Source organism: Symphalangus syndactylus, chromosome 3 (genome assembly GCF_028878055.3).
Source record: "Symphalangus syndactylus isolate Jambi chromosome 3, NHGRI_mSymSyn1-v2.1_pri, whole genome shotgun sequence".
NCBI classification, from domain to species: Eukaryota; Metazoa; Chordata; class Mammalia; order Primates; family Hylobatidae; genus Symphalangus; species Symphalangus syndactylus.
In genome coordinates, this window is record NC_072425.2 from 31544759 (window position 1) to 31568973 (window position 24215).

The following is a 24215-nucleotide window of genomic DNA, read 5'->3' on the forward strand; positions in this document are numbered from 1 at the left end:
TGGAAAATTCCTTCGGCTAAAGGAGAAAGCTTGGCCCAAGGCATGGTGGGAAATTGCCTACACTTTTTATGGGCTGCCAGCCCCAGGCTGGGCATTTTAGTCATGAGAGCTAGCCAAGTGATACCTTATCACTGTGGACCTCGCTGCTGGGCCCGGTGCCAGGGATGCAAGGACACAAGTGAGTGAGAAAACAAAGACATCCTTTAGAAGGCACTGTTTTTTTTTTTTTGTTTCGGTTTTTTTTTTTTTTTTTTTTTTTTTTTTTTTTGCATAGATCTAGTTCTAGATTTGGCAAACAGAGCTGCTCCCAGATAAACACTCCTTCCCTCTCCTTTCTAGGGCCCAGCTGCACCAGACTCTTACAAGAAGAAGTGCTCATGGAAAGCCGGGTCTCTGCAGTCTGGAATGGTCTGCGTCTTCTGGTGGCGTAGTCTATTATCTTCAGGGATCAAAGAAATCTTGAATTGGAAAAAAGGAAGCATGATTAGCGGATCTCATGGCCCACCTAAGCCCAGCAACTGACTCTGCGCATCTCCAAGTTAAAGGCTTCCCAGGGTCCTTCAAGTCAGCCTCTGCAGAGGACAGAATAGAGTCCCCTGTCAGATGCTGCAAGAGAACAAGGAGCCCAGGGCAAGAGACATTGGAGGCAGATGCCAGGACAGGGCCTCATGGTGGGTGGTACCAAAAAGGCAGCCACGGCCCAGCTAGAGCTGGAGTACAACTTTATCATCTCTGCTCTTCCCCCAAGCAGAGTGGTTTCCCCAGAAGTGAAAGGCCTCCTCTCTTCTAAGGTCCCAGCAGCTGCTGAGTGCTCCCTTCACAAAGGCTCCAGGTCAGCCTCCTGCTAAGGCCCCAAATCCATGTTCTCAACCCAGGGCTGTTCTAGCCCTGCTCCTGATAAAGTCCTTGCCAGCAGGGACCTCTGATCAGCCTGAAGGCTTCAGGAAGAATGCTGAGGGCCAGCTCCTGGAACCCCAGCTGCCACACTTTAGGAAGCTCCTGGCCTTTGGCTCTCACTGAAAATAGAGCCCCACCCCTACAAGGACCCTGTCTTTACAGCAAAAGCCCAACCCAGAAGGATCATCCAGCCCTCAGAGACACCCTCCACTCTACTGCCCAATTCTGGCCATCCTGCCCCTAGTTTGGGGGGAAAGTGGGTGAAAACGGTGCTTTTCACAAGAGATCTTAGGATTGCCTGTGGATTTCAGCCATCCACATACTCACTGTGCCCACCTATATAGATGACCAAGATCGCCCTTAAGATTTTGGCTGTTGCAGGAAGCCCCAGGGACCCAGCCAAGCTAAGGGCATGGGTCTGTCCCAGCACCGGGCCCAATAAATGCCTATTGAGAAGATGAGTGAGATGGCAACTGCCTCCTCAAAGGTCACCAGCCCCACAGGTGTGCTGGGACCTTGGGACTGAGCCCAGTAACATGGCCCCTCAATATCCCACTCCCCACCTCCAGCGCCACCACATACCTTCACATATGGATCACAGGCACCAGGCTGTTTGCTGATCAGGCCTTTACCTTCTATAACTAAAAGAGAATTCAGACATTGGGATGGATGAATGGAAACATACACACACACAGCGAGAAAGAGAGACACACATAGACATATCCACCCACACGAATAAAGAGACCTGAAAAGAAAAGCGTACCTGTGAGTAGCAGGGCTATGGCCCCTACTACTAGGCCCTTAATCTGCATAACCACCATTGGCTATGAACCTGCTCCGGTCTAGGCCATTCCCACCATCTCCCACGCTCTGGCAGCACCCTCACCAATGCATTACGGGGTACACTCAATTCCCTGAATCTTACAGCTGGAAGAGAACTACAGTTTATAGAATCCAACCCTTCATGTAATGGCAAAAATGAGGCTTCGAGGGGGGCCCAAGATAGTAAGAAACTTGCCCACAATCACAGAACAATGGGAATGACTGTTGGATTTGGAACCCATGTCTCTTGACTCCCGGCCCAGTGCTCTACCACATAAGACTGCCTTCTAGGAATGAAGAGGCCACTCACCATGTGCCATGAGCCATGCTGTGGCACTCATGGTGTGCCGTGAGCCATGCTGTGGCACTCATGGTGTGCCGTGAGCCATGCTGTGGCTGGCAGACAGCACAGCACAGGAGTCACAAGCTGGGGCCTCAGGGGTGGATGGACCCAGGCATGAATTCCAGCTGCACCGCTTACTCACCATATAAGCTAGAGTGAGTTGCTTTGCATGGGACAGAATTTGCCATTTTTAATGGTTTAGTGATAATAACATGCACTTCACATGGTTGTTGTGCCAATTAAATGAGGAAATGTGTCTGAAGTGCTCAGAGGAGTGCCTGGCAAATAAGTAATTGCTCAAAAAATGTTTGCTAAAGAAAAATAATACTAAATAAAGGCTAGGGGAGAGGTGTGGGGTGGGTGCAGGTGTGGTCACGAGAGTAGGCAGCACCATTTGCCTGAGGTCTATAGAAAGAAGACAATAGGCCTGATAGAACCTGAGCCTCAGTTCTATTTTCTTTTACGTCTGGTTTTTTTTGTTTGTTTTTTGTTTTGAGATGGAGTTTCGCTCTTGTTGCCTAGGCTGGAGTGCAATGGCATGATCTCGGCTCACTGCAACCTCCACCTCCTGGGTTCAAGTGATTCTCCTGCCTCAGCCTGCCAAGTAGCAGGGATTACAGGCATGCGCCACCACACCTGGCTAATTTTGTATTTTTAGTAGAGAGAGGGTTTCTCCATGTTAGTCAGGCTGGTCTCGAACTCCCGACCTCAGGTGATCCACTCGCCTCGGCCTCCCAAAGTGCTGGGATTACAGGCGTGAGCCAACGCACCAAGCCTTACATCTGGTTTTCATTGAGCCCTAGGGTTCAGCTCAGACAGTGCTCCCAGTAGTCTGAGGTGCAAGGTCTGGGAAGCCAATGGAAGGAGTGGGGACTGGCGGGAAGGCATGAAGGGCCTGAGACTGGGGTGAAGCCAAAGCAAACTGTGCAGGACAAATGGAGTGGTGGAGGCCAAGAAGCATTTTGCAAAAACTGTTTGCACAGCTGGAGTCAGGCCCCGGAAGGCAGAGAACACCCCTCTGCTGCTCCTTGGGAACTTCACGTTGGGTCCCCCATGGCCAGGACCAGAGGACCCAGGCGCCTACTAGTCTACTCTGCCCAGTATCCTGGTTACTGTTCCTGTGTGCATCCCTTCCCTCAAGGGCGTGGTTCTTGAGGGCAGGACCCAGGCCTGGTGACCTCCTGGGTCTCTCTAGCCAGCAGTGGCAATGAACCAGACCCAGTCCCTGCCCTCATTGCCTTCTCAGTCTGGCAGAGAGGCCAGACACAGGTGGCACAGTGTAGTCAGGGCTGTGACAAAGACACAAAGGAGAAAGCAATAAATCCAGCCCAGACAGGTGGGTCGGGGGGATGATTCCTGGAGGGGGAAATAATAAGGCAAAATGAGCCTTCCTTCCTGAGTCTTAATGATGATGAAGGCAGGCATATTTCTTACAAAATCAGAGCAGGGGGAGAGTCATTTTTCAAAAGGGGTTCCAAAAAAAGGTTATTCCAGGCACAGTGAATAGCAGGTGCAAAGGCACAGAGGCAGGAGCAAGCAAGATGCATTCAAGGGAGTGCATGTAACTGGATAGAGCTGGAGGTGGAGGGTACCTTCAGCAGCAAGAACCAGGGAGGCTGGAGAGATAGACGGGGCCTTCTGGGCTAAACAGAAGAGTCCTGGCAGTGGGGGCCATGAGAGCAACTCATGTAACTATTCATGCACTGGATGGAAGGATGGACACATGGACAGACAAACAGGTGGAGTATGAACTCTTCCTGTGCTGTGCTCCAGCCATGCTAGACAGCTCTTCAAATGCATCCTGCTCTCTCTGACCCCCAGGCCTTTGCACTTGCTAGCCCTGTGTATGAAGTGCTAGCCACACCCTCCCTGCTCCTCTCTGCCTGGCTCAGGCCCATTCCTCCTTCAGGATACCATGTGGGCATCACCCCCTCTGCCAAGTCTTCCCTGGCATCCCATCAACACCATCTAGACAGGGGTGAGTGCTTCTCCTTGGTGTTCCCAGCCCCTAGCACAGAGCTAATGCTCAATCACTATTTTTGGAATGTATGGTTTTCTTTTCTTTTCTTTTCTTTTTTTTTTTTTTTGAGATGGAGTCTCGTACTGTCACCTGGGCTGGAGTGCAATGGCATGATCTCGGCTCACTGCAACCTCCACCTCCCGGATTCTAGCAATTCTCCTACCTCAGCCTCCCAAGTAGCTGGGATTACAGGCATCTGCCACCATGCCCAGCTAATTATTTTGTATTTTTAGTAAAGACGGGGTTTCACTATGTTGGCCAGGCTGGTCTCGAACTCCTGACCTCGTGATCTGCCCACCTCGGCCTCCCAAAGTGCTGGGTTTACAGGCATGAGTCACCGTGCCTGGCCAGTTTTCTATTTTATCTAACAAAAACTTATACAGGATTGACTACAAGTTCGGCACTGTTCTAAGCATTTTGCTAATAGTAACTCACTTAATCTTTGTAGCAACCTGTAAGATACATAGTATTACCACCACTACTTGACAGATGAGAAAACTGAGCTTGTTCAAGGCCACTCAGCAAGTTTCAGAGCCAGGGTTCAAATTATAGTGGTCTGGCTCCAAAGACTATGATCTTAACCATGATACTATGCTGCCTGTCAACCAATGAATAAATGAATGAATGAGAAAAATAGAGAAAAGAAGAAAGGATGGAATAAAGAAGAGAAGGAAGATAGGAAAACTATTCTGTAGCCCTGCTCTGATGGGGCCGAGAAGGAAGTTGAGGTACCCAGGGGCAGCTGTAGCCTGTCAATGAGAAAGGTCTACCATGTGGACTCCAGACACATCCAAGGCAGGACCAGGGCTGCTCTGTAGAAAGAGCCCCAGGTTAATACTGGCTTTTATCAATGGACACATGGCAGGACACTACACAAGGATGAGAAAAGAAGCCTTGGCCCATGGTGCCACCATCCCCCGACCCCAGCTCCAGGGAGGAAGCTGAGTGGCCCGCCCCTTCCTTGGTGAGCCTGCACAAAGCCGTACTCACTGTGAAGCAGCAGAACCCGGTCCTGGGCATCAATGGACAGCCTCAGCTGACCTATGGAAACAGCAACAGAAACAACCTTGCCTCAGCTCTCTGGTGGGTATAGTGGAAAAAAACTGGAGGGAAGGTGACAGGAATGCTCTTTTGTTCATGTGAAGATATTCAAAGACTCATACAGTCTCTGGCTGGCAGGGACCTCAGAAGCCACAGGGTTCAGCCCCCCTCACCACATCGGGAGTCCCTTTCGAATGCCTCCAGCAGTGGTTTTCTAGCCTTGCTTGTGCCCCTCTGGTGATGGGGAGCTCACTACTGTACGGGCAGCCAGGTGAATGCTGGGAGCTCTCACTGCTGGGCCATTGTCAAATGTTGGTAAAGGTGTAGGAAAACAAGTACTGTCATTCTCTGTTGGAGGGAGTGTAAATGGAGGGTAATTTCTGCCAAGATCTACTGAAATTTAAATGTGCATATTCTTCCACCTAAAAGTCTTCATTCCAGGTCACTATTGTAGACAAACACACACACGTGCACACAAAGGCTGGCACTACAGCATTGTTTAAGGAAAAACTGGAAATACCTGAAATGTTCATCAATATAGAAATAGTGAAGTAAACCATCTATAGCTGTACATGGAATAGTATGAGCTGTTATAGAGAATGGAGGAGCTCCATACGACCTGGCAGGGGAATATTATTGAGAAAAGTTTTAGGTTTTTGTTTTGTTTTGTTTTTGAGACAGGGTCTGCCTCTATCATCCAGGCTGTAGTGCAGTCGTGCAATCATAGCTCACTACAGCTTCACCCTCCTGCACTCAAGCAATCCTCCTGCCTCAACCTCCCAATCAGCTGAGACTACAGGCACACGCCACGGTGCCCAGGTATTTTTTAATTAATTTTTTGTAGAGAAGGGGTCTTGCTGTGTGTTGTCCAGCTTGGTCTCAAACTCCTGGGCTCAAGTGATCCTCCCACCTCAGCCTCCCAAAGTTCTGGGATTACAGGTGTGAGCCACCACGCCCCACAAAGATGAGTTTTTAAAGGAACAAGCAAATTTCAGAACAATACATAGGGTATGTATCTGGTGGGGGAGGGGGGTTCTGAAAGGATGCCAAATTAAAAACAGTGATCCCTTCTAGAGAACAGACTAGGAATTGGAGGAGGGTAGTCAAGAGGAATTTCAATCTATCACAACCGTTGTTTTAATAATTCGAATATATCCATGAACTATAGCACTTCTATAATTAAAAAGAAAGGAAAGAGGAAACAAAGGAAGAAAGAAAGAGGCAGGAGAAAGGAGGGGAGGAAGAGAAAGAGCAGGGAGGAAGGGAAGAGAACAGGGAGGGAGGGGACATGCAAAGAGAACAGAAGGACGGGGCTGGAAGGCAGGGCAAGAGTGAATGGCTGGGTGAGGTTTATCCCCTGGCTTTTCCCATTTTTGTTTAAAATTTTTAAAAAAAGAAAAAACAGGACAAAACTTCAGGTCATCCTCACAGACACTCAATGGCCTCCAGCCAAGACAGAGAAGAGAGAGAGGTCACACTCCTCTTCGTCGGTGACATCGAAAATGTTTCTCTCAGTCCAGTAGACTTTCCCTGGGACCTCAAAAAGCTGCTGAACTCAGTCCACCCCATGGACAGGCACTGGAGACATCAGAGAGCAGGGCAGGGCACATCTACCAGAAAGCCCACGCATGTCTCCATCTGTGACGACCCTGGCTAGCAGTGCCCTCCGTCTGTCCAGTCACCTGTAGCGATGGGGAGCTTGCTTCCTGCGGAGGGAGCCCTTTCCCTTTTGAAAGAGCTCTGATTGTTCAATGCTGCATCTTATATTAAGCCAGTAACTTTCATTGCCTGGATCTAGTTCTGCATTCTCTGGGCTCTTTCTTCTAGACCTGAACTCCAAAGTCCTTCCACAATCCCTCACAGCACAGTGAGACATCCCTCATCATCCCATCTGGCCACCTCTGGACATGCCTCATGAAACTAGGTTGGCAGCTGGGGCTCTGCTTTGTTGCTGGTTAGAGAACATGTTTGGAGAACCCTTCATGTCTCTTATCTCTGCATAAGTCCACCAATCACTGTGACCTAGACATCACTTGACCCTCATACTTCTGGTGTTCAAGCTTCAGTCCCAAGCAATTCAGGCTCCCGCAAACCCTGGTCTAGCCCTTCACCGATCAGAAATATCTGCTGCTCTCCTGTCCAGGATCCAGATCTCAGAAGCCCAGGAATCCTGTTTCAGTTCCAGCCCTAACTGCCCTCTTCTTTCAGGACCACAGTGGCCATGGATGTGAGATGGAGCTAATAACAGGGGTTATGGCACTCTCCAAGCTGTGATCAGATAACGCTGGCGGGTGAGGAAGACTCCTTGGATGAAAGGCGCCGGGAGAACTGACGGTATCATTATCTCAAAGTCTGAGCAATTACTTCACTGTGGCTCCCTACAGCTGAGAAACCTATGAAAACTGTGCCCGATCTAGTGTGGGGTGGGAGAGAGAGAGGTTTGGAAACAGGCAAACGAAGCCAGCAGTCTTGGGTTGAATTTCACCAACTCAAAGACACCTATGTTTAACATGAAACATTTTTTCTGAAACTACTACCTGTGCAAAGCCAGCTCTGGCACAAACATGCTTGGATGCGAAAGCCACAGGAACCCCAGTGCTCCACAATACCTACCACCTAACTAACAGTGGCCCTTTGCCCAGAAGTCAGGGTCAAGAAATATCCAGACACAAATGATCACTAATTCCATTTAGCAAATATTTGCTGGGCATCTGCACGAGGCTGGGCAGGTGCCTGCCCTCACAGGGCTCACAGCCCAGTGGTTAGGACAAGGACTTAGGCAAGGCCAAGTGGGAAGCTGGAGGCTGACAAAGGGCCAGGGGAAAAGGCTGACTCAGGATTGAGACGAGTCTGCACCACACCACACCGCTCCCGTTCCAGGCCCTGCCAGCCAGGGGCTTCTCAGGAAGGCCAGGGTGCCTTGTACCCTGTTACAGCAGAGAAACCAAACCCAGCAGACCAGACTCCAGGCTCCCCAGGCCAGGACACACCTGCCCCAGTTCACAAGATCCTTCCCTCGGCCATGCCTGTCCCCTCCTTCCCCCCATCAGGCTACTCCACCAAATGTCTGACACATAGGCCCCTGAAGTCATCTTGTCCAGTCTCCTCATTTTGTAGCCAGAATAGTCATGCCTGAGATGGTAGGTGATTTTCTCTGGGCCCAGAGAATCCAGGGCTGGAGATTAGAACTCTACCCCTACTCCAGCACTCTTTCCTGTGCACAGTCTTCTGAAACACCCACAGCCCTCTAGCATGCATCGCCTCTACTGTGCCCGCTGCGTTTGCCAACACAACCTTCAGATTCAGAGGTAGAGAGAACCATTAGGGACAGCACCAGGTGCCATAGCTTTTCTCAAGAAACCAACAGGTTAGCTGGGCATAGTGGCACATCCTATAGTCCCAGCTGCTTGGGAAGCTGAGGTGGGAGGACCACTTGAATCCAGGAGGTTGAGCCTGCAGTGAACCATGATCACACCACTGCACTCCAGCCTGGACCTTGGGGAACAGCGTGAGACCTGTCTCAAAGGAAAAAAAAAGAAAACGAAAAAAAAGAGAGGGCAGCCTCCTAGAAATGTCTCCAATCTAGAGAAAGAAACCTCCAGGTGACGGCAAAGTCAGGCTGAATCCCTGGAGTCTTCAGCTCACCTAGGCACCAGCTAATTTGGCATCCTTTCAGAACACCCATCCCCCACCACCTCCCTCCACAGATACATACCCTATGTATTGTTCTGAAATTTGCTTGTTACTTTGAAAACTTGTCTTTGTGGGGTGTGGTGGCTCATGCCTGTAATCCCAGCACTTTGGGAGGCTGAGGTGGGAGGATCGCTTGAGCCCAGGGGTTTGAGACCAATCTGGACAATATAGCAAGAGCCCTTCTCTACAAAAAATTAATTAAAAAAATAGCTGGGCACCGTGATGCATGCCTGTAGTCTCAGATACTTGGGAGGTTGAGGCAGGAGGACTGCTTGAGCCCAGGAGGTCGAAGCTGTAGTGAGCTATGATTGCATGACTGCACTCCAGCCTGGGTGATAGAGCCAGACCCTGTCTCAAAAAACAAAAACCTAAAACTTTTCTCAATAATATTCCTGCCCCTACACCTCTGGTTTTTTCAACACTCCCCATTCCTCCCTAGACTCGGGGAGCATTCAGGCTAAAGGGCTTGAAGTCATCCTCATCAAGGTTGGGCAGGGCCCTTGGACAGGGCATGTCCCCTGTTCCCATGAGACTGCAGTGGGCACCAACACTATGTGCAAAAGGTGGTAGTGATGGATGCCCAGAGAGGCTGCAAGTGTGTACCAGGGCCCAGAGCCAAAGGGAGAATAGACAGGGCCTCATATGGCAGGAAAAATACTGGATGGGAGTGAGCTTCAGAAAGCCTGGAAAAGGCAACAAACCCAAATTCTGCAGAGCACAGGACTTGAAGGGCTCAGACTTACTGGGCACTTTTAAATGGATGTGGACACCAGCTAAAGAAATTCAATCTGGCAGACAATACTCAGTAGAGAACCACAGATGAACTCTAACCTACTGGCCACAGTTAGAAAGAGACATACTCAGAAAATAAAGGAAGTAGATGGGGACTGCACACCTTTGCTAGACTCAGGGATCAGCCGGAATGTGTCCCAGCGGGAGCCCATGCCACCCTGAGATGTGCAGAGAATACATCTATGATGGACTTGCCTGGCTAGCATGAAGCAGCAGGCATCCTAAAATCCAATTCACCCCAGAAGCCGCTGCCCATTTAAGAACTGTCACATGTTAAAAGCTACAGGAAGGGTGATGATATCCAGACAAACATACGAAGGCAGTTGGGTCTACATGGAGCCTAGTCAGCCACTAACATCCACAAATTTCCCCTCCATTTATGAGGACACGTCTGTACTCAAGTCTTCCTCGCAGGAGGGAGGGAGCCCAGCCAGATGCCAGGCACGCCCTCTCTCTGTGGTCTTCAGCTGCCTCATCCACACCCAGCCCTGATCCAGGCTCAGAAAGGGTTAAGCATGTGTTTACCAATTTCACTGCCTGCTTGATCTAAGGGAGAAATGGTAGGCTGTAGTGGCGCTGGGAAACAGGCAGCCACACAGCTCTACGGACATAACCCAGGAGAATTTCCCATGGCTACTGTGTTAAAAGAAGGAGAACCTTGAGTTCCATTCAAAAAAGTGGCCCTGGTTTGCGAAGGTGAGGACATAGGACACATAGCGCTGGGATAAAAATTGTGATGGGTCAGTTCAATCCCCTGGCCTCTCTGCTTCCTGTGAAAGCTGATATTAATGTAGTTTCAGAAGCTCTTTTTCCTTACAGAAAGAGATTGCTCTGGCCAGCATAAGTCTTCTAGTCTACTCAGAAATTCTATTTTTCAACATAAACTAATAAATTAGCACTCAGGTCTCTTGATAATTTAGATTCCCATGGATCACTCACAAGGGATTCTAGGTCTATCCTGGGCAAGCTGGTAAAATAAAACTCCTGAATCTACTGCAGTCAGCATCTAATCTTGGCTGGACCATAACACCACTAGCAGTCCTGTGGGGGCTCAGACCCAAACATCCTACAGGATTCACACACATCTCACCCCAGAGTTCAGGGCCATAGTGAACTACCAGGCTAGGCACACACATGGAGAGAAGAAAGTCAATGTTTCTTAGATGTTTACTAGGTACTCAGCACTTTACTATAAGCTTATTTCTTTTACTCCTCACGATAACTCCGTGAAATGGTTACTACTTTTATCCCAATTTACAGGCAAAGAAGCTGAAGATTATTAAGAGGTAAACAGGTTGGCTGGGTATGGTGGCTCACACCTGTAATCCCAACACTTTGGGAGGCTGAGGCAGGATGATCACTTGAGGCCAGGAGTTTGAGATCAGCCTGGGCAACACAGCAAGACTCTGTGTCTCCAAAAACGTTTTTTTAAAATTAGCCAGACGTGGTGGTGTGCACCTATAGTCCCAGCTACTCAGGAGGCTGAGGTGGGAGGATCACTGGAGCCCAGGAGGTTGAGGCTGTAATGAGCCATGATCACACCACTGCACTCCAGCCAGGGAAACAGAGTGAGACCCTAACTCAAAAAAAAAAAAAAAAAAGCTAAAACAGGTTGTCCAAATCACACAGCCAGTAAGCGGCAGAGCTAGGGTTTGCATTTTGGCAGTCCAGGGCCCCCATTGTTAGCCTCTCTATACCTATGATGGGTTTAAAATTTGTCCACAAAGTCTTTGATACTCTTCCTTTCAAGAGGTGAAGCCTAGTTCCTCCCTTCAGACATGGGCTGGACTTAGTGACTTGCTTCTAACAAACAGAATGTGGTAGAAATGACAATGGATGACTTTCAACATTAGGATATTAAAGGTATTATTAGTTCCTTCTTTTTTTAACAGCTGTATTGGGATATAATTAACATATCATATGTTTCATCGATTTTATTATTGAGATGGAGTCTCACTCTGTCACCCAGGCTGGAGTGCAATGACATGATCTCAGCTCACTGCAACCTCTGCCTCCCAGGTTCAAGTTATTCTCCTGTCTCAGCCTCCTGAGTAGCTAGGATTACAGGCATGCACCACCCACACCTGGCTAATTTTTTGTATTTTTAGTACAGACAGAGTTTCACCATGTTGGCCAGGCTGCTCTCGAACTCCTGACCTTAGATGATCCACCCCCCTCGGCCTCCCAAAGTGCTGGGATTGAGCCACCGCGCCCGGCCACAATTCACCAATTTAAAGCATGTAATTTTCTTTTAGTATATTCACAGGATTCTGTAATCAATCACCTCTATCTAATTTTAGAACATTTTCATCCTCCCCTAAAAGAAATCCCATACTCTTTCGCAGTCACAGCCTATTCCCTTCTCCCTTCAGCCCCTGTCAACCACTAATCTGCTTTCTGTCTCTAAGGACTTGCCTATTCTGGATACTTATGTAAATAGAATCACACAACACATGGTCTTTTGTGATTGACTTCTTTCACTTAGCATAATGTTTTCAAGGTTCACCCATATTGTAGCACGTATCAGTATTTTATTCCTTTTGTGGCCAAATAATATTCCATTGTATGGATATACCACATTTTGTTTATCCACTCATTTGGTGATGGATATTTCAGGTTATTTCGACTTTTTGGCTATTATGAATAATGCCGTTTTGAACATGTGTGTGTGTCCATATGTTTGTGTGAGCATGTGTTTTCATTCCTCTTGGATTTATACCTAAGAGTGGAATTGCTGGGTCAAATGGTAACTCTACATTTAACTGTTCTGAGGAATTGCCAAACTTTTCCACAGTGGTTGCACCATTTGACATTCCGGCCAGCAGTGTACAAGGGTTCCAATTTCCCCTCAACTTTTTCAATGTCTATTATTGTCTTTTTCTTTATTATAGTCATTCTAGTATGATAGTATCTCGTTGTGGTTTTGATTTGCATTTCCCTGATAACTAATGACATTGAGTACTTTTTCATGTGCTGTTAGCCATCTTTCTTTGGAAAAAAATGTCTATTCAAATCCTTTACCCATTTTTGAGCTGGGTTACTCATCTTTTTATGGGAGTTCTTTCTTGCTTTCATTTTTGTATCACTTGCCTAGAGGGAAGCCAGTTGCCACATAATAAGGAAGCTCAAGCAATCCTAAGAAGAGCTCCATGCGATAAGAAACAGAAGCCTCCTAATTACAGGGAGCAAGGAACTGAGGCCTCCTGCCGAGAGCCATGTGAATGAGCCATCTTGGAAAGGGACCCTCCAGCCCCAGTAATGCCTGCTCGGACAAGTGCAGGTAGGCAGGCAGGGAGAAAGGAAGGAGGGATGGAAAGAGGGGGCAGGGGAGGAAGGGACAGAAGAAGCAGGGAGGGAGGAGAAAAGGAGGGAGAGAGGCAGAAAGGGAGGAAAAAAAAACAAAAACCAATTCAAAAAGCTTAGAAAACATATGTAGGGGACTTCCATTTCTGGGATGACAGATCCACTGAGGAAAACTAGAAATGCTAAACAAAATATGTTAAAGCATCTTCTTAGATAAACAAGAGAGAGAGGAGCTACCAGGCAGGATCTAGCGGGATGGAGGACTGTAGAAGGAAGCCCAGTGTTTTTCTGGGCTAATTTTCTCCTGGGGTGTTTTCAAATTCCAGAGGGCTGATCGAGAGATCAAGAGGCTGAGTGAGTTTCTGCCTGCTTCTCAGGGCTAGAGGAATAGGAACTAGGGACCAGGGCCCACCGACAAGCAGGGTTCTTCTGAGCACCACCTTTTGCGTAGGGACCCTGAAGGGTTGCTCCATAGGAATAGTGTGAACTGTAATCAGACACAGCTACTCCAGGGACTACAGCTCAACTTCAAGCACTCTCAGTCCTAACACTGAATTAAGACTATCCCAGTGACCCTAAGCACCTGACAAACGAACAAAGATTTTTTGAAGGAAAATATCATCCTAGGTCTGCACTGAGAAGAAAATTAATAATAACAACAACTCTGTGCCTGTACTGTTTGTTTGTTGTTTGTTTGTTTTGAGTCAGGGTCTCACTCTGTCACCCAGGCTAGGGTACAGTGTCATAATCACAGCTCACTGTAGTCTTGACCTCCTAGGCTCAAGTGATCCTCCTGCCTCAGCCTCCCAAGTAGCTAGGACCACAGGTGCACATCATCATGCCCAGCTAATTTTTTTATTTTTTGTAGAGATGAGCTCTCACTATGTTGCCTAGGCTGGTCTCGAACTTCTGGGCTCAAGCGATCCTCCTGCCTCGGCCTCCCAAAGTGCTGGGATTATAAGAATGGGCCACTCACCACTCCCAGCCATGTGCCTGTTCTTTGTAACAGACACAGCACACCTACAGTGTGGATCCAAAAAGGTTGAAAGAAAAAGGATGGAAAAAGATATGTCAGGCAAATATTAACTGAAAGAAGCATGGGTAGCTATGTTAATATCAGGAAAAGTAGACTTTATCCCTACTAGAAATAAAGAAGACTTCATAACAATAATAGACTTCATAATAGAAATTTCAGCTCACCAGAAAGATAATAATTCTAAATCTGTATGTTGTTAATATAGCTTCAACATATGTAAAGGAAAAACTGACAGAACTGCAATGGGAAATAGACAAATTTACAATCACAGTGGGAATTCTAATACACCTCTCTTAGTAACTGACAGAGAAAACAGGAAAAATCAACAAGGATACAGAATATTTGAACAATATAAAGAGCAAACTTGACCTAAACTTGACACACACAAAGAACACTGTACCCAACTGCCACAGAATCATTTTCAAGTACACAAAGAACATTTATAAAAATTGACTCTCTTTGGGAGGCCAAGGCAGGCAGATCACCTGAGGTCAGGAGTTCGAGACCAGTGTGGCCAACATGGTAAAACCCCATCTCTACTAAAAATACAAAAATTAGCCAGGCATGGTGGTGGGCACCTGTAATCCCAGCTACATGGGAGACTGAGCCAGGAGAATCACTTGAACCCAGGAAGGGGAGGCTGCAGTGAGTTTACATTGCGCCACCGCACTCCAGCCTGGTGACAGAGTGAGACTCAGTCTCAAAACAACAACAACAACAACAACAACAACAACAAAACAAAAAAAAACTAACTCTATGCTGAGCCTTCAAGTAAATCTTGATGAATTTCAAGGAATCGAAAGGATGGAGAATATGTTCTCTGACTAAAATGCAAAGTAAATATAAAAATATTACCAGAAAATCTCCAATATTTTGAAATTTAGAAATATACTTCTAACTAACCCAAGGAGTGAAAAAGAAATGACAATGAAAATTAGAAAATATTTTGAAGTAAATGATAAAGAAAAAAACTACATTATCAACGTGAGTCTTCTAAATACTAGAAATGTTCAATTTTTGACTCTGGTGAAAGTTGCAAAGGTATTTTCTTCGTGATAAGTCACTGGATTGCACATTATTGGGCGGCGACACTTTTCTGTCTGTCTGTATAATATTTCAAAATTTTTTAAATGTTTAAAAAGAACATACAAAGCAGAATTGGAAAAGAGGACAGAAACTTTAAGGAATTTCTGAAAGCTTCCGAGCAGATGGACTCTGAATGACAGAAAAGCCAATAAATGCTGAGGAGTATGACCAGCAAATGATGAGCTCCTGAGAAACAGTTGGATAGTTTTCCCCAGCCACGCCAGGGAATCTCCCAGGCTCAGAGAAGCAGGACTGGAAACACGTGCCAGCCAGGGACAGCTGGCAGGGACACATTGAAGGCCTCCAGCTCAGGGCCTGACCATGCACTGCCCAACACACCACACAGCTGGCTGACATCTGTTCCCAAGCTTCACTCTCACTACAGAAAATGAATTATTTATCTCCATGGCTTCTAAAGAGTGGCAGAGAAAGGAGTGAAACAGGCCCCAGCTAACATTGTACCAACACAACAAACATGAGGAAAAAAAAAAAAAAATGCCGAGCAAATCAATGACACTCCTAAGTCTACTCTGCGTCCAGAACCACATCTTCCCGACTTCCCTCTGGCAAATCAGGGACTCTAGGCAGTCCTCTAGAGCCTGCGTTTAGAGCTGCTCCTGACAGCTTTCATTTTGTAGGTTCATAGGGGGCTGGCATTTCTAAAGAGAGGTGCCAATGTCCACAGCCACCTGCAGACTTCAGAACATGTCCAGCTTGCCCATCATCTCCAGACCCAGATACCCTGCAGAAAAGGCAACCTGTTCTCTCTCCTGACCACTCACCATATCCAGGTGACTAGAGATCCCAAGCAAGTTAAAATTTGGTTCAGAGACCCCAGGTAAGTTAATAATTTGCTTCATCAGTCAAACTAGTAAGTTGGTATCCCTTCAAGATGATATTTTAAAACTATCCAACATTTTTGTGAACTTGGGTTTTTTTATTTTCTATATAAAATATTATGCCTAAAATTCATATGGAAATTCAAGGGACCCAGGACAGCCAAAATGATCTCGAAAGAGAAGAACAAAATTGGAGGATTTACACAACCTGATTTCAAAATGTACTACAAAGCAACAGTAATCAAGACAGTATGATACTGGAATGATAATAGACAGATAGATCAATGGAATAGAATTGAGAGCCCAGAAATAAGCCGTGGGTCTATGGGCAATTGATTTTCAATAAAGGTACCAAGATCATCCAATAGAGAAATAATGGTATTTTCCACAAATGGTACCGGGACAACTGGACAGCCACACAAAAGAATGAAGCTGAACTCTTACCTCATACCATACACAAAAATTAACTCAAAGTGGATCAAAGATCTAAATATAAGAGTCAAAACTATAAAACTCTTAGAAGAAAACATACAGGTAAATCTCTTGGTAACTGACAGAACCTTAGATTTGGTGGTAAATTCTGAGATATAACACAAAGTACAAGTAACAAAAGATAAAGTAAATTGAACTTCATCAAAATTAAAAACGTTTGGGGTTCTGGCTGGGCACAGTGGTTCATGCCTATAATCCCAGCACTTTGGGAGGCCAACGCAGGAGATCGCTTGAGTCCCTGAGTTCAAGACTAGCCTTGGCAACATAGGGAAACCTCATCTCTACGAAAAGTTTTTTTTACACAAGAAAAATTAGCCAGGCATGGTGGCACATGTCTGTAGTACCAGCTACTCAGGATGCTGAAGTGGGAGGATCACTTGGGCACAGGAGGTCAAGGCTGCATGGTCAAAGGGGAGCCATGATCATGCCACTGCACTCCAGCCTGGGCAACAGAGCAAGACCCCATCCCAAAAAAAAGTTTGAGATTCAATGAGCACTATCAAGAAAGTGAAAAAACTCACAGATTTAGAGAAAATATTTGCAAATCACATATCTGTTAAGGAGCTTGCATCTAGAATATATAAAGAAATCTTACAACTCAATAATAACAAGACAAAAAGCCCAATTTTAAAATGAACAAAAGATCTGAATACATTCTTCTCCAAAGAAGATATATAAATAATGAGCACATGAAAAAATGTTCAACATCACGAGTCATCAGGAAAATGCAAATCGAAACTATAATGAGTATCAATTCATACCCACTAGGATAGGTAGAATTAAAAAGTCAGATAATAATAAGTGTTGGTAAGGATGTGGAAAAACCAAAACCCACATACACTGCTGATGGGAACATAAAATGATACACCTACGCTGGAAAAGAGTTTGGTAGTTCCCTAAATAGTTCAACAGAGTTACCATAGGACTCAGCAAATCTACTCCTAGGTATACACTGTGTGTATATGAAGAGAAATGAAAATATTTGTCCACACAAAAACTTGTTCACAAATGTTCATAGCAGTATTATTCATAACAGTCAAAAGGGAGAAACAACCAAAATATTTATCACCAGGTGAATAAATTTTAAAAATATGGTATATCCATACAATGAATACTATTCAGCCATAAAAATGAATGGAGTACTGATATCTGCTACAACATGGGTTAAACTTGAAAACATTATGCTAAGTGAAAGAAGTCAGTCACAAAAAAAATATGATTCCATTTATATGAAATGTCCAGAATAGGCAAATCTACAGACAGAGAATAAATTAGTAATTGCTTAGGGTTTGGGACAAGGGAGGATGGTACAAGCTAAAGAGCATAATGTCTCTTTTTGAGGGAATGAAAATGTTCTAAAATTGTGATAATAGTTACACATCTCTGTGAATATACTAAAAACCAGTGAATTGTATGGTTTAAATGAGTGAATTGTATATATCTGAATTATATCTCAATAAAGCTGTTACAAGAAAAATCAGCAAATATCCTAATCAAAATAAAATATATAATCCTGGAGAAAAATATTATGTATACCTATAATGACTTCAAATTACATCAGTTTTCACAATAAAGAAAAATAATCCCTCTAGAGTAGTTGGGTCCTAGCCTCAGCTTGCCTACTCCCTTCCCTTGAAGTAAGGCCACCTCCTCAGAAGGCAGTGTCCTTCAATTAATGTCACTTGAACATACTCCTTTTTGGGGACAAGGGGTTGTGTTCATGTGTACAAACAAATACATATATCATGCAGTACTCTCCCCAAAGGGAATTCTGATCAAAACAGTTTTGTCTCTTTATATTTCCATAGATGATTATGCTCCCTTTACATGTCTGTGCTCAGGAAACTACCAGCTAAGCAACATCTTCATCTGGTTCTACCAAGGCAAAGCTTACTGTAGAAGGGCAGGGGCTACCTACTATGCTAAGGAAAGGCCAGTGAACTGAGAAAAACTTAGCCAAAACCTTCACAGTAAAAGTGGTCCCGATTGCTACCAAAACTGACTCTGAATCCATAGCTTCCAAACCTGGATGACAGTCTGAACGCTCTGTGGCTTCTTAAGTGTTCATATTCTCAGGCTCTACCCCAGACCTATTAAACCAGAGTCTCCAGAAGAAGATTCTAGGAATCTGTGTATTTTTGACATGCTTCCCACATGCTTCTGATATTTGGCCAGGTTTGGAAACCACTGATAGGAATCTTTGCTCATAAGCAAATCAGCGAAGATCACAGTGGATAAAGAAAATCAGCAGCCTGAAAGAGGGGCACCACGACAAATGGCACCCAGGGAAACAGCCAGTGCAGGAAACAGGAGAGAATTTCTCAAATGCTCTCAGGAGCATCCTCAGAGAGATGTGAGAGGAGCCTGCACAAATAAGAGCGGGTGGCTTCCCATACCACCCAGGCTCCTGCCTGCCTCCTGTACACTCAGGTCACAGTCCCTTGTTCAAGCAGCAACCTTCCCTGATACCCAATGGACCCAGCCCTGAGGCCATGGCTGGGCAGGAAGATCCACTCCCTGCTGGGCCTGAACCCTCCCCACTTCAGATCTGGCAGGGAGATTAATCCAATAGAAGAACATGGACCGATACAAGGAAATACTCACATCAGGCCACTAAGGAAAACATATGGGTTACAAAATTGTCCATACAAACTTTGATCTCAATTGTGTTGAAATTTGACCCCTAAATACACACACGCACACACACACACACACAGAAATAGGTGTGGAAATAAGCATGGGAGGATATAAATCAGAAAGTTAACAGTGGTCTCCCTGGGAAGTCAGATTACAAGTGATTTTCACTTTCTTCTTTTGACTAAGTTTTCAGCAGTAAACACATGCAACCATGATAATAAGGAGGAAAAAGGCAAACATATTTTTACTTTTTAATCAGGACACAGCTAAGTTAAGAGGCCTCACAGTTCTCTGACACCCTCTCCTGACCACTCCTACCCCAGCCAATACAGATCATCCTGGAAACCACCCTTGTCTCATAGATCCCTGCATCCCAATGGGGTTAGCAGGAATTGCCTCCTAGGCTGGGGCATTAAGTGAGATAATGCAGGTAAAACACTTGGCATAAGGAATGGCAATGGTAAGTGCTCAACAAATGATGGCTAGTTAATTGCCCTTTATCGTCCACCAACTAGACCAGTGAATTCCGGCTGCCAGACATCAGGCAATTTCCAGAGGCCAAGCCACTGCTCTTCCATCATTCCCTCTACCCCTAAGGAAAAAAAGCAGGTTGTGGAAAACCAAATATGTTGGGCAGGAGTAAGCCTGAGAGCAGAAGAGCCAGGAACCCCAGGGAGGGACCAAATTCCTTGGGCACTCTTTCTCTGAAAGCTAGGCAAAGTCCAGTTATGTTTCAGTAACAGCCCCAACCTTTAGAAGGAAATTGTATGCAAGTTCAAACAAAAATACACTGGACGGGTCATCTCTGGAAGGCTTGAGCTCAGCTACAAACTCTGCCACTGGCTCATGGACGATCTCTTGGTTTCAAGTCTTCACAGAGGAAAAATAACCCCTCCCCACAGAGAGTTGCAGGACCAGTGAGGAAATGAAGGGTTACCCTCTAGGGTAGGGTTGTTACCTTTACTATGGCTACCCGGAAGGCCAGGTTTGCCCAGGCCTTTGGGCAGCTGCCGCCCAGCTGTTATTTGGGGGAACTCAGTCTGCTACCTAGGGGCTTGGGAGTGAAGCCTACTGTTCATTTCTTTCCACCTCAAACCCTGAGGCAGCCCTGGGACCCTCCTAAGGGATTGTTCTGTCTTGGAGGAGAGAATTCTCCCATCTCCACTGTGGCTCAGACACCCAACAAAGTCAGATTGCAGCCTCCCAGCAAGGCAGCAGGGCCAAAGGGCCCAGCACCTGTCTGCTCCCTGAGCCAAAGGAAAGCGTAAATGAGATCACCAGTTGCTATAACAAGACCTTGATTTAACCTGAGCTGCTTGCTAATGAGAAACTCAGTGGTGACAACCCAGGTCTCTGAAAGATTAACTACAGTGTGATTATTCCAGCCAAGTGAGGCAGAACCAACTGCAGTTGGCACCCATGGCCGGGCAGCAGGTGGTGTCCAGCAGCTTGCTTGGACTGAGCCTGTGCCCTGAGCCCCTCCTGGGCAGTCACAGGAGAAAGGGACCAGAGAAGGTGCCCCTCCATAGAAAGAGCACCTGCTCCCAGCCTCCCCTGTCACCACGAGGGGCTGCGTTTCTGGGCTCTGGGAGCAGGGTGAAGCAGCCCCTGCCGCCAGCCCCAGCGGGCACTTACCAAAGGTGGTGAGGTAGAAGGACAAGTCCGGGTGGGCACGCCGGCTCCCGAGGGAGACGCGGTGCAGGGAGCGCTCCATGGCGTCCCACTGCGACCCGGACAGGAGCGCCTGCAACCCGAGGCGGCTGTGTTGCTCCCCAGTAACTAAGGCAGCAGGCTCACCGCCCCCTGCGCCAGAGTCTCCAGGGCGGGAGGAGCGCGAGCGGGAGGCAGGGCTGCCCCGCGCGTTGGAACGGCCCGGGCGCGCCCGGCCCTGATTGGCCCGCGCGGGTTTGAATGGGGAGAGTTCCACCTGCCGGAGCACAGCTGGGCCGGGGTGGGGGAGGCGGCGTCGCTGACCCGCGCTGAGCAGCGAGGGCAACCACCCAAAGAGCCGGCAGGACGGTGCGGCCACCCCGGGGCATCCGGCCCCAGCACCACGCTCCCGGTTGGAAGGGCCAGTCCCACGAGAAGCCCCAGTCCGGGGTGCCCACTCTGGGCAGGCTTGGCCTCCTCGTCCAGCTCTCCCAGACCAGCAATTAGTCGGGTTTATTACCTGCTTTGAAGCTCAGACCTATAATCATTAGATCCAAGCAAAAGCAAAGGAACACCCGATGGCCCAGGGCAGTGAAGTACGGAAAAGTGTTCTCTGCGCTTGGGCAGGTCGCCCCCAACCAAGCTGCATCCCCTTCCCAAATCCTGAGTCCTGGATCACTCTTTTGAGCCTCCTCTTGAACAAGTGCTGCCTGACACAGGTCCATATGGGAGCAGCTTGCTCCAACCAACCTGATGGCCCCCCGTCCCACAGCCTGATGCCATCGGACAGCAGGACAGGCCCACAGCCTCTGAGAAAGAGGAACGCACAGGAAACGGAGTGGGGTGGGTGAATCCCCCAGCCTGGTGCGGGGAGGCAGAGCTGGAAGGTCAAACCCTGCTTTGCTGCTTTGTCGGCAAACATTTACAGGACACCTCCCGGTAGCAGTTTCACACCAAGACATCTGCTCTGCAAATCTCTGACTGTTGCCACTGTGGGAAGGAAAGCTGTTAGTCTCGTGTAAATCTAAAAATGAGAAGTGTTGGTATTTGTCCCTGTTCCCCAGACTTCATCGCCAAGTGGATATTTGTGGTTCGGTGATCCATTCAAAAACAAGATGGGGAGATGCAAGAGAGAAAGTGGAGAGAAGAGTTACGTGTTGAGTACCTGATGCCAGAAGCTGAGCTGGGCAATTCACACACATCATCTCAGTTAATCTTCACAGTAAGTCTAATAAGTATTAGCCCCAATTTACCAGGAAGAAATCTGAACCTCAGGCAGAGAAGACAGGTGACATGCCCAAGGTTTGCAGAGCTAGGAATAGGCAGAGCTGAAATTTGAACCCAGCCCGATCTGCCCCAAACGCCATTCTCCTATTCTTCCCTGGCCTCTACATCTGCCCCGTGGCCAACAGCAGGTGGAGGGAGCAAACGCCACAGGGTCAGGTGGCCACCAGTGAGGAGGAGAAACTGGAGAAGAAGCCCTGAATCAGCAAACTGGTGATAAGTCACATAAATGCCATAGGATTGTTCGAATCCTGGCACTTCGTGAAGTCCCGCCCTGCTCTTTACCGCACCCCCCACCACCCCGCTCTCCCCCTCCAACCCCGGTTACACACACACACGGTGAACACTGCCTTTAACAAGAGTAGGTCCACTCTCCTAGCCTCAAGCCAGTGACAGATGGACTTACCTGCACCCTGGACTTTGGCATGCATGATCCTCTTCCTGGCTGGAGAAGTTTGAGTCCACTCATCTCTTCTGGGCAGAGCGATATCAGGGCTCAGCCACTCTATCCAGCCAGGGAATATGGGCGAACTCGGGCTCAAGCCACAAGATATAGCAGGACACTGAGCGCAGAGACGTGGCAGACCTGCAGGAGCAAGATGGGAGCATGAGTTAGCCATGGCCTGAAGATGCCCCACGCAAGGTGTGTTCACTCCCAGGAGGAACTAGAAAGCATGGTGTTCAGGAAACAGAGCAAAGGAAGGCCCACAGGGAAAGGGAAGGTGATGTGCCTGAGATGATAGTCACCTCTTCACAACTTTGCCAGGGACTACTGTAGCGCCTCCTCCCAAAGGGGAGACTATCTTGGGCTCCAGAGGCTGTGAGCAACCTGCAGGTGCAACACTCAGGACAGTGAGATCCAGAAGGAGAATTGGGCAGAGGTGTGCTGTCTGAATGTGACCTAGGAGAGAAAAGACCAAGGCCCACACTGGGCACTTACACCCGGTAATGGGAACAAAGATCCCACTGCTTTGTAGGTCCCCTCCTGACTCCTGCCCCACTCTGCAGCTAACATATTCAGTTGGAAGATTGCAAGGCCAGCCTGATCCTGAGCTGGCCCCTCTGGTGATATCACCTTCACCACCACCAGTAAGGCTTCTTTACTTAGTAGCGTGCTGGACGCTTCCTTTTCCTAAAAGGACAGGTCTGTCACCCTTTCCTCAAGAGATGGAGGAGAGAGGTGAGTGGGAGCTTGGGCAGGGCACTTCAGGAGAGACTGGCCCTATTAACCCACACTGCTGTCCACAAGCAACATCCAGAAAGGCTCATGATCATGGCCCTGCTTTCCCCAAGGAGGCAGGAGAGTCTGACCAAGCATGGTTTTCTCACATGTCCTGACCATTCTAGCACCCCCTGGGGCTCTTCCGCCTCACACATGTCCACACACACTCCACACATACATGAACATACCACACACATGATAACAATCATACACTCTGCGCACATACATACACATACCTTAACATATCCCATGTACACACACAGTCACATCATATGCACATATACACATACATAAACACACTACATACACACCTCACATACACATACAAACACACCCCACACATTATATACGCATCCTATGCATATATATAAGCACACACATCACACAGACACATGGACAGAAAACACATACACTACATATATACCATATTCATATACACAGATTGATGTGAAGCACTTAATAAAGTATCAAGCAATGATTTTAGGCATTTTTAAAGACTGATTATATCTGGAAGAATAAAGAATACTTGAGTTTGAAAAGAAGGGACTAAATGGATTTATTTGGGTGCATTTTCACAATAACTCTCAAAGAATCTTAGTGACTTTAAGATATCATCTAGCCCAATAATAACCAAGAAAACTTAGAAAAATAATAATAAAGGGAATTTGGACTACCAGATGTTAAATGGTGTTAAATAATGTAAAACAAGAAAGAAAAGACAGATCAATGGAATAGAGTAGGAAGTTCAAGGGGATAATTTATTTAGAAAATAACAAAGATTTAAAGTGTTTTAACTGAAAATTCATTTCAAAAAGTTAGAAGAGGAATAAGCTAATTCAGAAGAAAACAAATTTTTTTTGTTTGAGATGGAGTCTCACTCTGTCACTCAGTCTGGAGTGCAGTGGTACAATCTCAGCTCACTGCAAGCTCCACCTCCCGGGTCCATGCCATTCTCCTGTCTCAGCCCCCGGAGTAGCTGGGACTACAGACACGTGCCAACATGCCTGGCTAATTTTTGTATTTTTAGTAGAGGCGGGGTTTCACCTGTTAGCCAGGAT

The 24215-nt window shown here is 47.0% G+C and overlaps 1 protein-coding gene across 3 annotated transcripts in view; it reads right to left on the reverse strand.

Annotated features, from left to right (window-relative positions):
* Window positions 1–20889, reverse strand: part of RGS3 (regulator of G protein signaling 3) — a 134940-nt gene extending 114051 nt beyond the window's left edge. Inside the window, exons 1-4 of one of the 3 annotated variants that reach the window (XM_055271380.2) lie at window positions 20637–20889; window positions 5073–5123; window positions 1480–1538; window positions 364–458 (exon numbers count right to left, since the gene is read on the reverse strand). In XM_055271380.2, the coding sequence (XP_055127355.1) occupies window positions 364–458; window positions 1480–1538; window positions 5073–5123; window positions 20637–20715 (284 nt within the window). In that variant the 5' untranslated portion in view covers window positions 20716–20889. The remainder of the gene's footprint in view (window positions 1–363; window positions 459–1479; window positions 1539–5072; window positions 5124–20636) is intronic. The other 2 variants (XM_055271382.2, XM_055271385.2) reach the window with 2 other exon arrangements.
* Between the last annotated feature and the right edge of the window lie 3326 nt (window positions 20890–24215).